This window comes from Hetaerina americana, unplaced genomic scaffold (genome assembly GCF_022747635.1).
Source record: "Hetaerina americana unplaced genomic scaffold, ioHetAmer1.1.p SCAF_6, whole genome shotgun sequence".
NCBI lineage: Eukaryota > Metazoa > Arthropoda > Insecta > Odonata > Calopterygidae > Hetaerina > Hetaerina americana.
In genome coordinates this window covers 52,177,232-52,196,517 of record NW_027287205.1, presented here as the reverse complement: position 1 = coordinate 52,196,517, position 19,286 = coordinate 52,177,232, and the positions used below count along the sequence as shown (strand labels likewise).

The following is a 19,286-nucleotide window of genomic DNA, read 5'->3' as shown; positions in this document are numbered from 1 at the left end:
ACAGACGGGCGGCCACTTCTGTCATCATCATGGGCATTTATGTTCACTCATAAAAGAACGACAACATTGACGCACAACTCATTTCGCTCATCACATTTGGTCCGTGCAGAGCACAAATTTCCCGATGAATGTCAACAGCTTTGAAATTTTTCATCAGTAAAAACCTTATCACTGAACGAACTTCACATTTGATGGAATTTCAAATGTATTGCTCATTTTGACTCTCTATTGCAAATAAACAGCAACGCGTAAACGTAAACAAACACGATCTTTCAACCACTGCAGATTGAGGCATACTGACCTACTGTGTGCGTCAATATAGTAACCCCATTCGACTCCCTCCACTATTTCTCACGCTATACGAAAACGGAGGTTACCTTCTGGACATCCTTCGTGTGTGCAAGGTGGGTACCAAAAATGCTAAACGACCAGCATAATTAGCAAAGAATGTTGAGTGGACGAGCGTTTCTGGACCACTATACCTAGTCCCTTGCACCAACCAGCTACTTCCTCTTCTTACACTTGAAACAGTGGCTCGCTGAACGGTTTAAAATCGAAGATATGCCAAAGATCGCCGCTGTCAACTGTGAGAGGATCACATGAAAGGAGGTGGAGAACTTGCGGTACTGAAGGATAGTTTAATGTAGTGTGGGGTTTCTGGCACTTGTCTTGTTTCATGAAGCTAGGACTGTAGCGATGATATCTCTGTCCAGTTAAAAACCAACCTTTGATGGTTATACAACTAAATAATAACAAGTAGTACACGCATACCGTGTTCATGGATTTTGAACGGCCTCTGAAAATTATTCCACTATTGTGAGCACTTACGAAATACACATGTAAAACATCATGCTCCATATGCTCAACTTGGTTAATTAATGTTTCTATCGAGGAGTAGTAGTCCAGAGGCCTAGATCTACTGACCAAAGGACCCAGGTTTGACTCCTTGGGACGCCTCTAGGCACCCTCAGCTTCCCCAAGTTGTGATTTTTCAGGTATCGTATCATCCTGGGAAACCATAGGGAAAGGAACTTGCCCCTCTACACCGATGCGCGGATGTCATGCGCCGTGGGGGTCAGTACTAGGTGAGCTCCATCCTCACCTATCAAACCTATCAAATCAAATACTTTTAGCAATCGTTGATGCCGAAAAATGTTTCATCTTTGACTTCCACGCTTACCTCCTATCACAGCATACCAACCGTGCTATTTATATGGTTCCGAGGAAGTTCCCCTCCTGACTCTTGTTATCCAGCTACCACTCAGCATCTCACCCACCCACGCCTTTGCTTTTCATGAATTCCCTTCGCCTCTCTTGTAACTTCCCATCTCTCCTCCCTTCCATAACATATTGTTCATCCGTTTCTCTATCCAGCTTTACCAATTCTCTTCCAGCTTCTAGCTTTTTCTCGATCCAGATTTTCCATTCCCCTCCATTTATCCATTTCAAAAACCTTCAAACTGCACTAATCTTATCAGGAAGACAGAGAGTTCCCGAGGCTTTCACAATCATGGAACGCAGCAAAACAAATTGAATTGTCTCGGCTAGTCCTTTTTTTTGTGTACTCTGAATCTCACTCAAATCCAGTTCCTTCCTTCTTAAGTACATCTTAAAGAAAATATACAACTAACCTTTTTGCCAATTTTCATCCGAAATCCTTTTTAAAAATGCACATGGAAATGGTTCGTCGGTATTTATTGAATTTTAATCGCAAGGCTATATCAGCAAAATCCTTCGCGGAAAATTTTGACATTTAACTATCAATAATTTTCCTCGATAAACCCCCTTTGTGAATGTCCTAGCTCCAAGTAATTAAGTTTCCGCCGTAAACGCGCGTTTTAATTAACGAGCCGCGCAAACAAACTACCGCCAAGTTTACCGAATGAACGAAAAAATTAGACTGTGAACTTTTAGAGCTGTACATAATGAAATGACGCTTAATTTCCTATTGGAGATTTTTATGCCCTTAAGTTATGACACTGCATTAAATGCTATTTGAAGGCATCTTTTCAATGATAAATTATTTATCTTTCAAAAAGATGTGTTTATCTTCGGTGTTTTAATTAAACTTTGCCACGTGATGGCAGTAATGATGCCTTTTTTAGTTGTTAAGCGAAAAATCAGCCATTATTTCAACACGCTAACATCTAAAAAGACCAATCAGTTGTTAAAAGTGAATTTTACAGAATTCATTTGGACCAAATGCTTGGGTGTTTGTTTCTACTCTTTCAAAAATTTTCTATCCAGCTGCATGGTATTCCGGACAGCAACAGATTGTTATTGTTGGCAAAACTTAAGTCTCATGGAATTATTTTCTGGGATATTTATAGACGTCGGCAATATTGAACACATTTTAAAACGTTCACCAAAACTAGGATTACTGTTCACTCCCGAAAAGCGTCAATTTTTTGAGTCCTTCATGGATAAATTGGACCTAAGTTTTTTTGTATAACCAAAAGTATTTCAGTCGCAAAGAATTACGAGTTTTTTTCCAGAAGTCTCTTTTTGATCAACATGTAAAATGGTGACCATTAAGCTGCTAAAAACTTTCGACTGATGATAGTGGCAAACAAATATGCGATCGCTGGCAAAAGCAAACCACAGACCCATAACGAATTATAGCTCGCGAAAAACGATACGAAAACGGAACTCTGAATTCAGAAGTTCTCTCAGAGGAACGAGGAGGTGCAGGGTACCATGGGAGCACTTTGCCGAGAGCATAATAAAAACGAAACTTCCAGCGAAACATTTTGAAAGCATTTCCGAGGGAACAGCCATTTTCTGGAGAGGGGTGGAAGGGAAAAAAAACTCCGTTCGTACTATGCGATGCTCTCTTCTTTCCTTCAATGAATGCATCGTTTTGCTGCATACGGCTACACGGGTCGTGTATTTGGGTTGCAAAAACCGCGAGCGGACGCAGCGAAATGCACAATTTGCAATTCACCCCGACTCGCTCTTAAAATGCTGTATTCCCATGAATTCCTCCAAAGCGTACCCGAGTTATATGACCCGTGGAAGCCCTTAATCCGAAAAAAACAGCTTTGATACTTTCAAGACTTCGTTACTACTCATAGGTTTATCCATGGAGTTACTCTGAGTGAATCAGTTTTCCTTGGAACGCATTTAAATTTTGTTATGTGATACTATCTCTGAAAATGTTAAATTAACTTAGCTATTCTGTGCCTATTACTCTAATATTGCTCTCTTTAAAATCGAGTAATTTACTTGTAAAAATATTTCAGCACTAAAACTTCCACAAGATAACAATTGACGAATGAATTAAAATAAACGTTTAGGCATATTTAACTACAACTAATGCTCAGGAACAAGAGAAAGAAATTGCGGAGCCCATAAGGCTATTACTATCACTGCCTCCTGTCAAATGACTACTGATAGTAGATACCTGACAGCATTAGTTGCTGAAAAAGTAGTATAATATCATGATAAAGTCATTAGTGGCAGATTTTTAAGCGAGGATTCTGATTATCAATTTGCAAGAGTAGTCTTGGAGAGGAGGTGAAATATTTTCGTCCCAATTTCACAGGAAATAATGTCTAGATAATCCATAAAATGTACTGATCCACCACCACAGTAATCAACCCGAAGTTTAGTTCGAAAGGTTAGGGTAGAGCTGGCCTAGCACTATGTTATAACGGCACGTGAATTTCACAGATCAGAATAATGGGGAGGAAGTTTCCTTTCCTGTGCCGCCTGAGGTTTTCGAGGAAGATGTTATGCGAAAAACGGCAGAGCTTGGGTGACGTTGAGGGTTCCCAGAGGGTATTCGGGAATCGTACCCTGATCCTTCAGTCAGAACCCCAAATCTGTCAAGCGTTCGTCCGACATTAGGGGAAATACAAAGTAACGAATAGCACTGCAAAAGAGAATTTTTAGCGCTGAACGTTATTTTATGCTTCACTAAGCAAGTAGAAATGCGACACTTGAAGTGTGTAGAGTGAAATGAATGCGTGTGATGCGCTCAACGGCAAGTGCGCGCCTTGGAAAGAATTTTACTGAGTAAATTGTTTCTCGGTTTATGTAGCCTGGGATATGCTGCCATAGAAAAGCCATCACAGTTCGTATCTGAGAATATTTTCATATCTAGCAGCCAAAATGGAGTACACAAAAAGTTCCAATCTTTAAAATTTCGGGAGTTGAAAGTTTCGTAAATCGAGGCAATAATGTTCTTCACGTATTTCTTACATCCCTCCGATGTTCCTTTCCTTTTTCTTGAGGTTTACGTCCTTTCCGAATTCCGAATCACAATGATTTATATAGAAAGTGTTTGAAACTTCTTTAAAACTTCCATACTCGTATACTACTTCGGCATTTGCCCAAGAATAATCTACAACTGTACTATAACCGTGAAATAATCAAAAAAACATTAAATTTTTACAAATGATTACGACACCTTATGCTATTCTCAAGAAAATGAAAAATATAGAATATTATTATTGCTTGAGAATGACAAAACGTAATTGGGCCATGCCGGTTTTATTATACCTAGTTTTATTTTAACGGGGTGAGTTTTAATCTCAAAACATGAACATTACATATTTTCAAAACTTGATGACTCGCAAGTTCATTCACTTGTACATTTAACTTTTTCGAAAAAATACCAGACTTTTTTTAAAAGTATCTGACTATATTCTCATCATACTACCCTTTCGACTTCTAATATTTTTGTATTTTCATCTTCCCCCAATTATTTCTGATTCTAATTCTACTCAATTCGTCATTAGTCACTATAAAGGTGCGTGAAATGATTCGTTAGGACGCTACCTAATGCAAAGGAGAGAAATAATTATGTGGAAGGGACATACGCTTAAATTTATTTGCGATTCCTTCTTCAGTGTGTGGATTTTACCAGGGAAGAACATATAGTTGAATGCAGTGGTATCGAATATGTTACAAATAAAAAAATCATAGTCCTCGTAATAATCTTAAAAATGGTAGTAATATATCAAGGTAATAGTAATATATTATCAAGTAAAGGATAGGGCAATTGTCTCACTCATTTTTTAGCCTTTCGACTTAGGTACACGAATTATAAAGTCCTAAATAAAAATGCCCTTCCAACACTCGTATTAAAAATTGTAAAAGATTTTGAGTGCATTTCTTTCATTACAAGGAAGTTTTAAACAAATGACTGTTTAATAACGAAGCAATAAATGGTCATTTAAAAAGCAGCCATTAACTTGAACTCAAAATACTATTGATTTTATCCAGAGAAATAAGCTATCATCAAAGCTTCTAAATGCCCTCAAAAACAGAAAGGCCTCAATTAAAAAGAAGCAAGTGATGCTCATTGGTCCGGACTCGAGGCTCATTCATCAAAATAAGGTCCCTCGAGTAATAAGATCAGGTTCCTCTCTTGCATATATATTACTTCAGTATACGTGATTTTATGAACCAATTTCCCTAAAAAAAAAGAATTTCATGACGTGGGAAATTGATTGCTTTCCACCATAAATTTTTAGCCATAGACTATGGATGAATAATGATAGGATGAACGTTTAATGATCCCGAGATGGGATAAGCGTTTATTCATCGAGTTTTCCACTCCTGGTCAGCTCGCTTCACCCATTTTGAGGTTATCAAAATGATTCAGTGCTATAGATTGCTATTCACTGCTATTCACCCAGGAATTATGAAATACCCCAGCGTGCTCCACTATTAGGATATATGAAATTATCCAAAAATCCACTGAAAGCAACTTTTTTAATACATCTTGATTACTTTTAATAACTTGGCCAAAGAGACTGGGGCTTTAAATGGGGTTCGTGAACAGAGGAAGTTACGGTGATAAATCCGAAAAAGAACAAAGGAAATGAATTTAGAAAAATTGAAAGGAAAGAGTGACATTCTCGTATTGAAGGCCGTGGTATAGATGGGAGAGCGTTGGGTAAGTAGGGTAGAGGAAACATGAGGGTAGGTTTTCTAGACAGCTTGAAGGTAAGCAGAAGTTGCAAAAATAAGAAGAAAGAAATAGGAAATTCCCAGTACTTAGAAATAAATATTCTCTAGGGATTGTCCAAAATTGACCTTTATGATAATGATGATGAACCTTGAACACCTCGATGATTTTTTAATTATAGATCCGATAGGTACTTTAAAAGATTAGTTCACCTCTAGAGATCTAAGAGTTCGTAAACCTCATCATCGAATAGGATAATCCAATTCTTCATTTTTTCAGGAATTCTTACATGCCTTGGAAGAAAGTTTAAGGCAATTTAAATTGATAATACACAGCATCTTATACTTAATACGGAATACTCATGAGTTTTGGCAATGATAGCTGGAAGGGTTCTCACGGGCTCATTCTTAGCAAAATGTGAGAAGAATTTGTTCAGAAGACCTCGTTGGTGCACTGCATTCACCATTATAAAAAATCTGAACGGGTGTGGAACATATTTATTTTGCCCGAAGCAAAGGGAGTACGAAGAATAATCATTTAAAAATAATGCAGAAGTAGGAAAAATTTAATAAGAGAAGACCAGTTGGGTTTAGATAGGAAATGGGTTTGTGTGATAATACAGCGTCCATTATGAAAGTAATGCGTATGATTTTATTGTGACTATTCATGGTAGCGCGGTAAAAACGGTCAGGAAATATGGTTGAGCTTCTGCCCTTCCAACGCAGCCTTAGAATTAATCTTCCTATCCACATTTTCACCATTTTCACTATACCCATATCTCTAAAGCCTCCAATCTATGATTATCCTCGTAATCAAATATCAGGGTTCACATTTATGAAGGGCTACGTCCCTTTTTAAAGTCTTTTTGCACCCATGAGCCTTTATGAAAGTAACGCGCATGAAGTCATTTCACGTGATTATCCATGTCAGCACCGTAAAACTGGTTGGGAAATATGGTGGGGGGTCGGCCCTATCAACGCAGAAGGTTGTCAGTTTGCTCCAAGGAGTCTGAGCGGAAAGAAGTGCCTCCGCGTGAAGTGTGTTTTCGACTTTCAAACACGGCGCGATAGAGCGTTCACTTGAACAGCGATACGCCATCAAGTTTTGCGTGTAGCTTGAAAAGAATACAACCAAAACATTCCAGATGCTTCAAGAGGCCTTCAAGGACGACTGCACTTCAAGACGACCGCACAGTCCGGGAGGTGGCACATGGCGTTCAAGGAGGGCCGGGAGGAGGTCGCCAACGAGCCCCGTTCTGGGCGCCCAACAACGGCCAGAACCGGCGAAAACGTGAATGGTGTGCGCGAGGTTTTGCGTTCCGACCGTCGATTGAGCATCCAGGCAGAAAAGGAAGAGCATCGAGTGGCATACAAAATCATCCCCCGCTCCAAGAAAACGCGAATGAGCAATTCTCGCATCAAAACGATGCTAATGGCCTTCTTTGACGTCCCAGGAATCGTCCATTTTGATTTTGTACCTCAGGGAGAAACTGTAAGCTCAGCCTTCCACCTGGAAGTGCTCAAGAGTTTGAAACGCCGGGTCGCACGCGTGAGGGCTGACATCAGAGACACGGTCAAGCTCCATGGCAATGTCCCCAGCACGTCCTTCATCGTTACTAACATCCTGACCCGGAGCTCCAAGCCCCGTTACAGTCCCGACTTGGCTCCGTGCGACTTTTTCGTGTTTCCCCGAATGCAGAGAGAGCTGCCAGGAAAGCATTATGAGACCGTGGAGAACATTCAAAAGCATGTTACAACGTTCCTGAGAGAAATTCCCGTCGAGGAGTTTCAGGGTGCCTTCCAGGCGTGGCAGACACGTTTCCGCAAGTATGTTGATGCAGGGGGAGAGTATTTTGAGGAATTGCAAGTATTTGTTCAATTAAGATCAATAAATCTATTTTTCCCAGAGAATACGCATTACTTTTGTGGTGAACCCTGTATATGTGATGCCATAATAATAGAAATAGATATACAATCATAATATATTCAAGAAGAATAGGCAATGTATTCTTTAGTTTTACATGACTATGACTGCACAGGTAGGAGTTTTGGATAGAGAATTAGCATGGGCAGACCTATAATGTCACATAGGAGAACCGTCGCTAGAGGAGCATTTATAAAAAGTAGGTACTGATGTACCTGAAAGTAAAATTTAAAGAAAAGGCAAGAGAAAACTTTAATATGGAGCCTTTTTTGTATGACCGCGCAATTTAGTCGTTCGAGAGAGAGGTTAAGCGTAAATTAGTGGCTTTCAATATGTGAGTACAGGGAAAAAGGGAAAATATAAAATAGATGAAAAGGTAATAAACAAAGCCAAGCGCCAGGCAACGCATAGGCGTTGAGAGAAAGTGGAAATGTCTGGCTGAAAAATGTGGCAGAGATGAAAATAAGGCAAGCGAGGTAGAGGAAGGAAAAGGGGGAGACGAGTATTTTGGACGCCATGAAAAAGGTAAATTGTATGCGGAGCTGAAATATGGTATACTTAATAGCTCTTAGGATATTTGATGAATACAAGGTTAATAGGAACTTATAAGTGTTAATATTCTTAGTATATAAAATAAATAAAATATTTTGTCTTAGTTTTGCTAGGCCCATCAGAACCCTATTTTGATTGGTAGATCTGATAAAATATTCAACACGTAATCCACACATGTATACATGTACTTTATACTTTAAAATCCATAGTAAAACAATTGTATGTATTTTCATTTACCATACTTGTATTTTTATACAATACGTCTAGCATGCATTTCCTCTAGTTCCCCAATCTTTGCCATTGACAAGTATTAAATATTAGCCAATTTGTAAATAAGAATAATGAAGATAATAATGAAAGAGAGGTTAGAAAAAATTACGCAATAATCTTTAAAAAATAAATGCGGCAAAATCGTTACCAATTTTCAGATTCTCTAAGGGCCAATTTTTTTCCTGAAGTAAACGTATCGACTTTCTCAAGACGCATTTTATGCCAGGAAGAAGAACATTTAAACAAATTCCATTGGCGGGAAAATAAAATCAATTCAGTTTCTCCTGAAGGCATGACATTTTCCCAAGACATTGACATTATGCAACGAAAGAATAATCTATTTTCGTAATGTCAAATTACTGGAGGGAATTTATTATCTTCCTCACGAAACAATCCTCTGGGTCTAACTAGAAAGTCAGAGGTTCTAATCCCAGGACTTTTCATTGACATTTTAAGTCGTTAAATAAATATTAAAGAATTACCTTCAACATACATAGCAGCAGATGATTGAGCCATCTTTACGTCAAAAATACAGACTGAATCTTATTTATACATAAAAAAAATTGGTATTAATTTAATTTTGAGTTGTCATTGAGTGATACTTACTAGTTGGTAAAATTACATCTTAAAAATGTAGAATCATTTCAAATGACATATCCCGTTGAAAAACTCAGCATATCTAAATCGATTATTAGAAGCTCTAATCAACATAAGTAGCTCTCCCAGCTTAGCGTCGTAATTCTTGCACCACAGTAGGGTCACTGGGGTGGGAAAGGGGCGTGAAGAGAATGGGAATTCGGAACGTGACGAAGGAGAATAGAATACCCTGCGTCGAGTTGGTATAGCATTCACTTAAACGGCACCATTCTTCACGCCTGATCGTTCTCTTGACGAAGAAATCTATATAGACCTGCGCTTTAAAATGTAAGCAGATGTATCATAGATAAACTTTACTTATGGTCAAATTTAGGCGTACATAGCAGCACCTGCAGTACTTCAATTATTTAGGCATTTAAGTAATCAATGTATGGGTTGAAAATGGAAAACACCCGTGATCATACACTGAATAAAAAGAGATATCATTTGTTGAGGGACTGGAACAAGTATCTCCAGTCCGAACGGCAAAAACTGTGGTTTTATATTCGGATATAAAAGCCTCGGCATCTCAGCCCGCTGGAATCGTACAAGTCCAATGAAATATTAAAGGATACTGACAATGCCGGGTGACGGCCATTTACCTGATTGTGTGTTCAAAACGAACGCATGCCACATATCGCCGTCAAGCGAAAAGCAATAATCGATCACCAGAAAGACTTTTTTCACATCAACAACCAGAGTGAAGACTCGTTCCATTTCATCAGAAAAAAACCGAACCGCCTCTCTGGGATTGAACATCATTCTCTACTTGTCTCATGGAAGATAAAAAACACGCTAATATTTCAATCGATTGAATAGTTTTAGTAAGAAATTTATTGAGTATGACCAGATGGCCTCATTCTATTCAACAACTCCATTAGTACAACTTCCGAAAGACTTAAAGGGGCATAGTGGTTAGAATCTACTGCGTCATTTAAGTTAAGCATATTTAACTATCTTTTTTCAGTGGAGGAGAAACACATGAAAATTGGATAATGGTTGCTTTGATGAATTTTAGGATTCATTCGTCCCGTATAAATATGATGTTTATATTGATATATTACAGGACAACCGATTGGTTTATTTTAAAGAACCTTAACAAAAAACCTTACATCATTTGTTATGCTCATTATTATTCCACCATCGCATATATTTCTTATCTTAACCATGGACTAAATATTGGATATAATTTTTATTTGTTCATTTATTCATGTATGCATACATATATCGCATGAGTTCCTACTATTTAATGTAAGATATCATAATGCCTCCACTCTGATGCGTGAATTTCACACGCCATCAGGCTTGGTAACGGTAAAACTCTACCATCACCTACCAAACCGACCTTCGGGTTGATTACTTTGTTTATGGTTTCTTAACAACTACACACAATGCTCTTTTACTTTCGACTTCTACCATTACTACTCTTTGAATCCCTACATAGACGCCTTGTATGTGTATTAGCCTACAAAATTACATGGTACTCATTTACAGGCTCATACATACATACATAGTTCTCGAGAGTTAACAGAATATTTCACATATTTTTTTACATGTGAATTCCTTTTGACGTGGTTTTAACAGCTTAATAATAAGCATATTAACCAAATGTATAGCTGGCTATACACAAATCAGTTGCTCCATTTTCAAGGGCATTTATTTATTTTTATAGCATGTAGTTGAACCCACATCTGAATTTATGTTAGTTGCATGCGCCAAAAAATATCACCATCACGGCCACACATAACGTAGAAGGGCAGGTGGAGGAATCCCGAAATAAGAACCCTGCCTATGTGAATTATGTATCTGTATAATTTGACATACGGTGGGGTGGATGAGGAGTGAGTAAGTCATGATAATAGCGAAGAAGGTTGCCATAAGAATAGGAAAAATATTCCATTTTTTCCACCAAATATTGAGATTTATACCAACTACCAACTTGTATGAGGTATAAGAAAAGAAATTTCTCAATCGAGGAGAAAAGGATTTTAGGAAGTGAGAAATTCATTTTAAGTAAAGATATTGGGCTAAAATTTAGGCTTAATAAAGACAGTAAATGCACCTTGGCAGATATTAGCATGGGTTTACGAATAATAAAAGCAAAATAGCAATTAACTACTTGTAAACAAAGTGATAAGGTAATTGGGTAATACAAAATCGACGACATCTATCAAGGATTACAAAAAATTGATCAAAGAATTACTTGTTAATTCGCGGCATTTATTAAAATTTATTTCATAATGCTTGCATATGGTCGAAAGAGCACGGCCTGAATAATTCGTCAGGTCAACTGTAAGCCTTATCATAAAGCAAATAAATTTGAAGTTTCTTATCGCAAGAGGAAAGATACTCGTTATTAGTTGAAGATAGTAATAATATAATAGAGAAAACTATTGGACCAAGTTCACCTGGAAGGGGAAACGAAACATCATAGGAATTATGAAATTATCAACCGAAGGAATTTTATATTAAAAAACGTGTTGTTTTTCCTTATATCATGAACTTCAAGCGAATGTTCGGAAAAGGAGATCGAGAAAGCGAGTAAGTATATTCGTAGAAGAACGTAGAAATAGACTGGTGAGATAGGCAAATTATTATAATTCTCCTTTCATTAATATTAAAGTTGAAAAGAAGATACCGGATGGATGAGTAGAAAACTTTCTCCAAACTTTCCTATCAATGACAAGGGAACACAAAGTAAATGGAGGGAATCGAGGAAAAGCAAAAAGTCTAAGAAGGGAAGCTAAAGGCAGAAAAATGACAGGAATCATGTTGATGTTAGAATTGGTAGAACACTTTAGAGAAAAAGCCAATTTGTTGCAGCAATTGTACATAGACAAAATGGGCATGGCCGGGGAAGGATATCAAAGGAAGAGTGCTTAAAGGTGGTGATTAGTTTATAAGTAACATGCACTCCTATATTTAGCTGTTTGACTGCCAACAATGATCAAGGTCTTCTTAACCTTTCTTCCTGAGAGGAGATACGCATAGAAAAATAACAAAACAGCATCAATAATATTCATCACGATCCTCACGAAATTAGTTTACCGACGATCCCACACCTTCGCTGTTTCAAAATCCAACTTTAGCGATCCATCCTTTCCAACTTATATAAATATAACATCGCGGTGAATTATGCCCATGGCTTTCTCCTATGTGACGCTGCTTGCTTTCAGCCGCCAAACATCGAGGGCACTCTTTGCAGTGAAAAACACCTCCATGCGCTTGAAAGAGACTAGCCAGAGACGCATCAGAAACTTTTTTTCTCCATCAAAATGAAGATTTAATTCCTGGAAATCGGGAAATTCGACGGGGATGATATTTGGATCGAAAAACAGGGATCCCTTAATTCCGAAGCAGTAGTGGAATGGATTTTCCGCTCGCGAGGTAGGGTGTGGGAGTGCGGGCGAGCAAATTGGATTTCATTGGATTGCAAAATTGGAAAAATTAAGTTATCCCTTATTGCCAATCTGGTCGGGACGGTGATAAGCCCTCTGGAATAGAGTGGGCAGATTAAGTAAGCCATGGTTAGAGGGTAGAGCATCATTGCCTCACTCCGGTGGAGTCTGACGAGCAATTCCCCGTGACGAATGCCCGGTTAATACGTGAGAACTTCACTGACTCCCTAACGAGGAACAAGAATCAAAGATTCAGCGTCATAAAATGATACTTTAAACGTGTGGTTTTGAATATTGCTCTAAAAGAATACTGGATTGTTTATTTTCAATTGTCAAATGAATATGGGATTGTCTTCTAACGATAATCAAACCAATGTTGGAACACAAAATGAGAGCCTTCGTCAACTTGCAGGTTATGTGCAAGACTAAACCTGCGGGAAAAATACGATTTGCATGAGACATATACTAGTAATGTGGGAACAATTCTGGCTCATAGGATGAATCACAACGGAAAATTAAGAGAAATGTGTCGCAAAACTCGATATAAATAATTCAATTTTCATGCGCACAATTTGCGGCCACAGCAATAGGAAAATCATCATCTCATTCAACTTATACCAAATTAAATATTGTCTCATTGTTTTTAGAATTCCATATACTTAATTGAAAAATTTAATTTGTGGCTGGTGATTGACCACCTTCTGTGAAGTCTTGAAGATAAGTATATAGATGAAGGTGCCTACTAAAAATCACAAAAACTGCCAAGAGTTTTAAATTCAAAGTGCTCAATTTCCTGCTCGAGTTAAATGCAACGTTAGAAATAAGTTGACAAGGAGAAGCGTTTAAAAGGTAGTGGTTAATTTTTACTGTCATTATTTCCTCTCCCGGTTTTAATTACACACACACACACACACATATATATATATATATATATATATATATATATATATATATATATATATATATATTTGTGTGTGTGTGTGTGTGGGTCGCAGTTCAGTCCAGGGGATTGAGCGTTGGACTGCTGACCGGAGGGTCCCGGGTTCGATTACCGGGCGGCACTCTGGGCACCTGCAGCTCCACCCAAGCTAAAGTGATTTTTCGGGTACCAGATCTTCCTGGGAAACCATAACCGGCACAGGGAAAGGAACTGCCCCTACCCTGATGTGTGAATTTCACACGCCGTATAGGGCTTAGTACTGGGTGAACTCTACTATCCCCTACTAAACCAACCTTCGGGTTGATTACTGTTATTTATATATATATATATATATATATAATATGTATATATAATATGTATATATTATGTAAAACTCTAGAGTTCTATCCCTCTTTTCCTTGATGAATGTGGCTACGACCACCGAAAATTCGAAAAATAGTGAGTCTCTTTTTTGTGTGTTTCTGTGTTTTTGTCTGTGTCCACTAGTACTGAGTGTTATACATTATTATTCACGTCCGTGAGACTTTCAAAAAGTGTCATATGTATATACATACATATATACATACATATATATATATATATATATATACATACATATTTTTATACACAAACACATATATCCACGGCCACGGCCAAGGTCTTGCTTAAACTTTACTTACCGACCATTCTTCTCTCTATCACCGTTTTAAACATTCCATTACCACTGAGTATGCAACGCATGTAAATACTAACATTTACAGAACATTGAATTAATTCCATTCCCTCCCTTCTGTGAAATTCTCCCAACGATATTCTCTCCTCCCCTACAAAGGTTAGAATTCTGTTTTCGTCTTTCCGCCTATATAACTTTTTCCACACCTACATGTCAAAAGCCTCCAATGTACGCTTATCCTCTTACTTCGACGTATCCAAGACTTACAATGTTAATTCATATTAAAGGTTGTTCCGGTAAAAGATAAGCTTAGGTTTATGGATTGAGTGAGAAAGTTAAGCTTGCTAAAGGAGATACTTAAAACTGGTAGAATAAGAGAATCGAAACGCCATTTCAACACATATTCTCAGATATAACCAAAAGAATATTATTTAAATATAAATATATGGCTCTTTACTTTGCAAAAGAATGAAATCATAGAAAAAGTTTCAATAAATCTTCAAATATTTTAGTTTTTTAATATGAAGTCATTGAAAATCTAGATTTTTTTCAATTATTTTTTATTGTGTCCACTCGCATTTTTAGCATTCTCTAAATATTTACAACAAAAAAGATCTTTGATTGCATTATGTCTTCAATCCCTTCCTGTGAACGCTTTACTATATAAGCTTTGTCTCCTTCAATCCTACGCCATTCCTAATATTAGAAACAACTGTCAATTAACCAGCAAATATATTCTCTAAATTTATGGCATTTAAGTACTGGGACCAAGAATATCGAAAACGTAAAGGTTTGAATCTCTTTTGTCTGAGTATAAACATAGCTAACGTCAAGCTGATTTATTTCTTTTATGTTATTACTTGTATATTTTATGACGAAAATTTGATTCATATTCATCCAGAGAATATCCTATTCATTATTGTTTATATTTCCCTTCATCAACAGTATGGCCGCGCTCCCATACACTGGGCCTCGTCGCGTGGCAACACGGAAATCATGGAAATGCTCATAGCTGCCAAGTGTGATATCGAAGCCAAAGACAAGGTAAGATTACTCTAAATATTGATATCAAACCTGATGAGAGATTATTCTTCACTGGATTGTGAAGCAATTATTGAAAGGGGGAGAATTATTTAAGCAGCATAAGTGGTGCATTACTGATGTTAACGCAGTTGACAGATTCTGGTAAAAATGGAATTATTATTTCATTATCTACCGCGGGTGTAGCGAACCTACGAGTATAGCGCGCGTGCCCAAAGTGGCACGCAGAGCTGGGAGGTTACTATGCGAAATTCCACGGTGATCACTTGGGTTGGTACGCGAGTCAAGAGTATACTCTAATTACGTACATACACGTTGGCACTCAATCGCCAAAAGGTTCACCATCCCTGTTCTATCTTTTAAGGTAAGTTTTGGACTGGCATAAACTGATCACCAATACCTCAGGCTCGCGTCACCCGACACAACCCGACATCCTAAACTAAAATAAATCCACTCTTAATTCAGCATACATCCTACCTTCATCTATTCTGCCCAACGTGCCTATCATTTTCCCCTTCTACTAGCCTGCCCAACGCCCTTCCAGCTATTGCAGTCTTCAATATTTCATCGATAATCAAAATTCCCAACGTGCAGTGCTCACCTGTCCACATCCAGTCTCTTTTGAATTTCCCCCAAAAATACTCTCTCCTACCCCGCCATGCCTAGCACTTTCTCGTTTATTTTCCTTATCGCCCCTTTTACCCTTGCCATTCTGCCCGTTTTGCCCAAATTTTAAAAAACCAATCTACACCAATTATCTTGCTTCAATTACCAAGTCTCCTCGCAGCATAAAGTCACTCGCCATATAAAATTTTACATTAATTTTTCACTGAAAATCAAATATGCAGCTTGAAAAGTGTAAGAAATGACAAATCTCTACAAGAAGGTTTTACATCATAGAGTGAATCAGGTCGGAAACTTTCAAGAAAAATAAATGATATGCAATTAACTCTATCGTTTCGAATCTTTTATCGAGTTACTTTGCGACCTATTTAACTGGAAGCTTTTTTTAGCATTTTGTAATTATCAAAGAAAATTAGAGATTATTTATTTTTTATTCAGTAGCAAAGTGGGGTTAAAATTTTCATAAAATGTAGAGTAACTATAGGTAGCGCTGTCATTTACAACCCTGCAGCCCGACACATAAATACATCCTGCTAAAAGTGCTTAAAGTAACTCGAAAGAAATCATTTTGTTTTGTCATGATGCCGGGGACGTATGGAGTGAGAAAGTATATCTGTTTTTGTTTGTTTGGAAATCTTGGTGAGACGCAAGGGGTTTAAAAATTGCTAGTGCTTCATCAACATGCAAATTTGTTTAATGATTCAGCTTTCAAGTAGTGAAACGTTTAATCCAGCAATAAAATAATTTGATACGCTGATTATAACATCTATATCATTGTGATAATTATATCCCTATCATATGGTTATCTGAGAAGATGTATCAGTGGACACAATCATTGGGCATTGCCAGCACACTTAAATCTTGATTAACTTTTAAATCATTGGATGAGAGGACAAACAAAATTTTACTATCGATTATATTATTTCACAGCAGAGGTGTTTACGCATAATATTATATTTTTTTAAATATAGAAATATTCTATGCTCAAACGGCTAGAGGGATCGTCGTACTACCTCGATGAAAAGTTTCGTCCAACCTCAAGCCTTTTGTGATTGATGCTTAATTGTTAAACTGTAATTATAGCTGAATTATTTGAAGGATCACAGGTAATGTTGAAATGTCATTTCAGAATTTCGATGTGAAAATCCCTGCCTGAAATCCATTCCATTTCACGATAATCTTATTGATACATATGGTTTATAAAAAAGCTAGGGCCACAATGCCATAGCTTTAGTTATTTTTTTTCAAACCGCTAAACTGTTTCAAACTGCTGTCGAGGTAGAAGGGATAGCTAAATAAACCGAGGATTTGAAACTAATTTTGATTTCATCATACCTTATCTGACTGGATAACATTACTAATGACAGGGGATGACAATTTATTAAATCTAACAGCAGAACCATCAAGTCTGGAGACTAGTCAGCCTCCTTCTTCGATAGTTCATAGTCTTTAATAGTTCCGATACATAGGGATTGCATTAGATTATTGCTACAATGAATTAAAATCCAAAATCAGATATATTAGTCTTCTCATCTGGATTGAACTTACTTTAAATGTCTTTCAAATTCTGAAATCAATTATAAGCCAAAAATGTTGACACTTTAAGCCAGGAGAAGAAAACTGCGTGGAGAACTTTATTTTGACATTTCCACTTTCTTGTAATTTTTTGTACATGTAAATTATGGTAATTAAATCCTTTCGTACAACCTACAGCAGTGAAAAGCAGCAATATATTTCTAATTTGAAAGAGAACGCAATGCTGTCATTGAAATATGAAGATGTTAATTGTCAACGGAAAAGAAGAAAAATTAACATTTACGGACCAAGTATGGAGCTAAACAAAGGGCCAGTACCCTACTGTTGAACCCTTAGCGAGGTCTAAGTAACTGTCTTACTTTATTAATATTTTTTGTGATATTCCATTCCTCAGCAAACTTTTTTCAAAAGCACAATGGTAAAAAAGCGTTTGATAGCGTAAATTGGGAAAAACTGAGGAGTATATTGCAGAAAATAGGAATAGATTGGAGGGAAAGGAGGCTAATCCGCAACCTGTACATGTCTCAGACTGCACAGGTGCGAGTGGGGAACGGAGAGTCCGGTTGCGCAGTGTTAGGAAGGGGTGTAAGGCAGGGTTGCCCATTATCACCGTTGCTGTTCAACGTATATGTGGAGGAAATGATTAAAGAGGCATGGGAAGAACTCGAGGTAGGAATGAAAGTCGGTGGGGAATTCGTAAAATCAGTTAGGTTCGCTGATGACCAAGCTTTAGTTTGTCAGTCAGCCAAGGGGTTGCAAGCATTGCTGAGTGAATTGGGAATTCAGTGCGACAGGTATGGGATGAGAATCTATATTAATAAACCAAAGGTTATGCGATTTTCTAGAAAGAAAAAGGCCAAGCTTAACATTAAAATAGGAGGGCAAAAACCAGAGCAGGTAGAACAGTTTACGTATCGGAAAGAAAAGTTTTAAGAAATGGTTTTAGACCAACACGGTCAAAGTAGTAGGGACGTAAGGAGAAGAATTGCGCTAGGTAAAGAGGCTTTCAAAAGGAGGAGGGAGTTGATGGCAGGGACGCTGAGTAAGGATATTAAGAAAAGACTCGTCAAAACTTTGATGTGAAGCGTAGCTATGTACGTTGCGGAAATGTGGTCATTGAAGCAGGAGGATAGACGTAGACTGGAGGCTTTTGAAATGTGGGTGTGGAGAAGAATAAAGAAGGCGAAATGGACAGAGAAGAAAACAAATGAGGAAGTACTTGGTATGGTGGGCGAAGAGAGGGGTTTGATGTGAGAAATCCTATGGAGGCAGGAAAAATGGATGAAGGGCGTATTGACTGGCAGTGGGATGCTGAAAACTGTATTGGAGGGGAGAATGTTAGGCAAACGAGGAAAGGGCAGGAACAGGATAGGGATTTTGGACGGGACGAAGGAAGTACGCAGAGATGAAGAGGGACCTGATGTAGAGTAGGTTGCTGGATTGTGTTTTGACAGGAGTCACAAAATATTTATTTGGTAGTTGTGTCCATCCAAAGACCTATCTTAACCGGTGGATTACCTTATAATAATAATAATATTGGTAAAAAAGTCGTGTACTGATGTGAACATTTTTATTTAGCATTCTACCGTTTAAGGAAGGATGGTCACAAACTCAACACCCCTACATTTCGTAGTATCGCCTAATTAGACACAAGCAGGCACCTAAACACAACAATAAACCCTTCCTTAATTCCCTGCTCCCCTCATTCCGTCCAATATACCTATGTTTTTCCTACCACGTCGTCTATTGCCAAACGATCTCCGCTCTATCCCAGTCTTCAACAAGTCATCATCAATA

The 19,286-nt window shown here is 37.7% G+C and overlaps 1 protein-coding gene across 8 annotated transcripts in view; it reads left to right on the top strand.

Annotated features, from left to right (window-relative positions):
* LOC139695519 (ankyrin repeat and death domain-containing protein 1A-like) overlaps positions 1–19,286 on the top strand; it is a 430,852-nt gene that overhangs the window by 332,056 nt on the left and 79,510 nt on the right. For all 8 annotated transcript variants that reach the window (XM_071594341.1, XM_071594344.1, XM_071594343.1 and 5 more), the window contains exon 4: positions 15,234–15,332. In XM_071594341.1, coding sequence (XP_071450442.1) covers positions 15,234–15,332 — 99 coding nt within the window. The remainder of the gene's footprint in view (positions 1–15,233; positions 15,333–19,286) is intronic.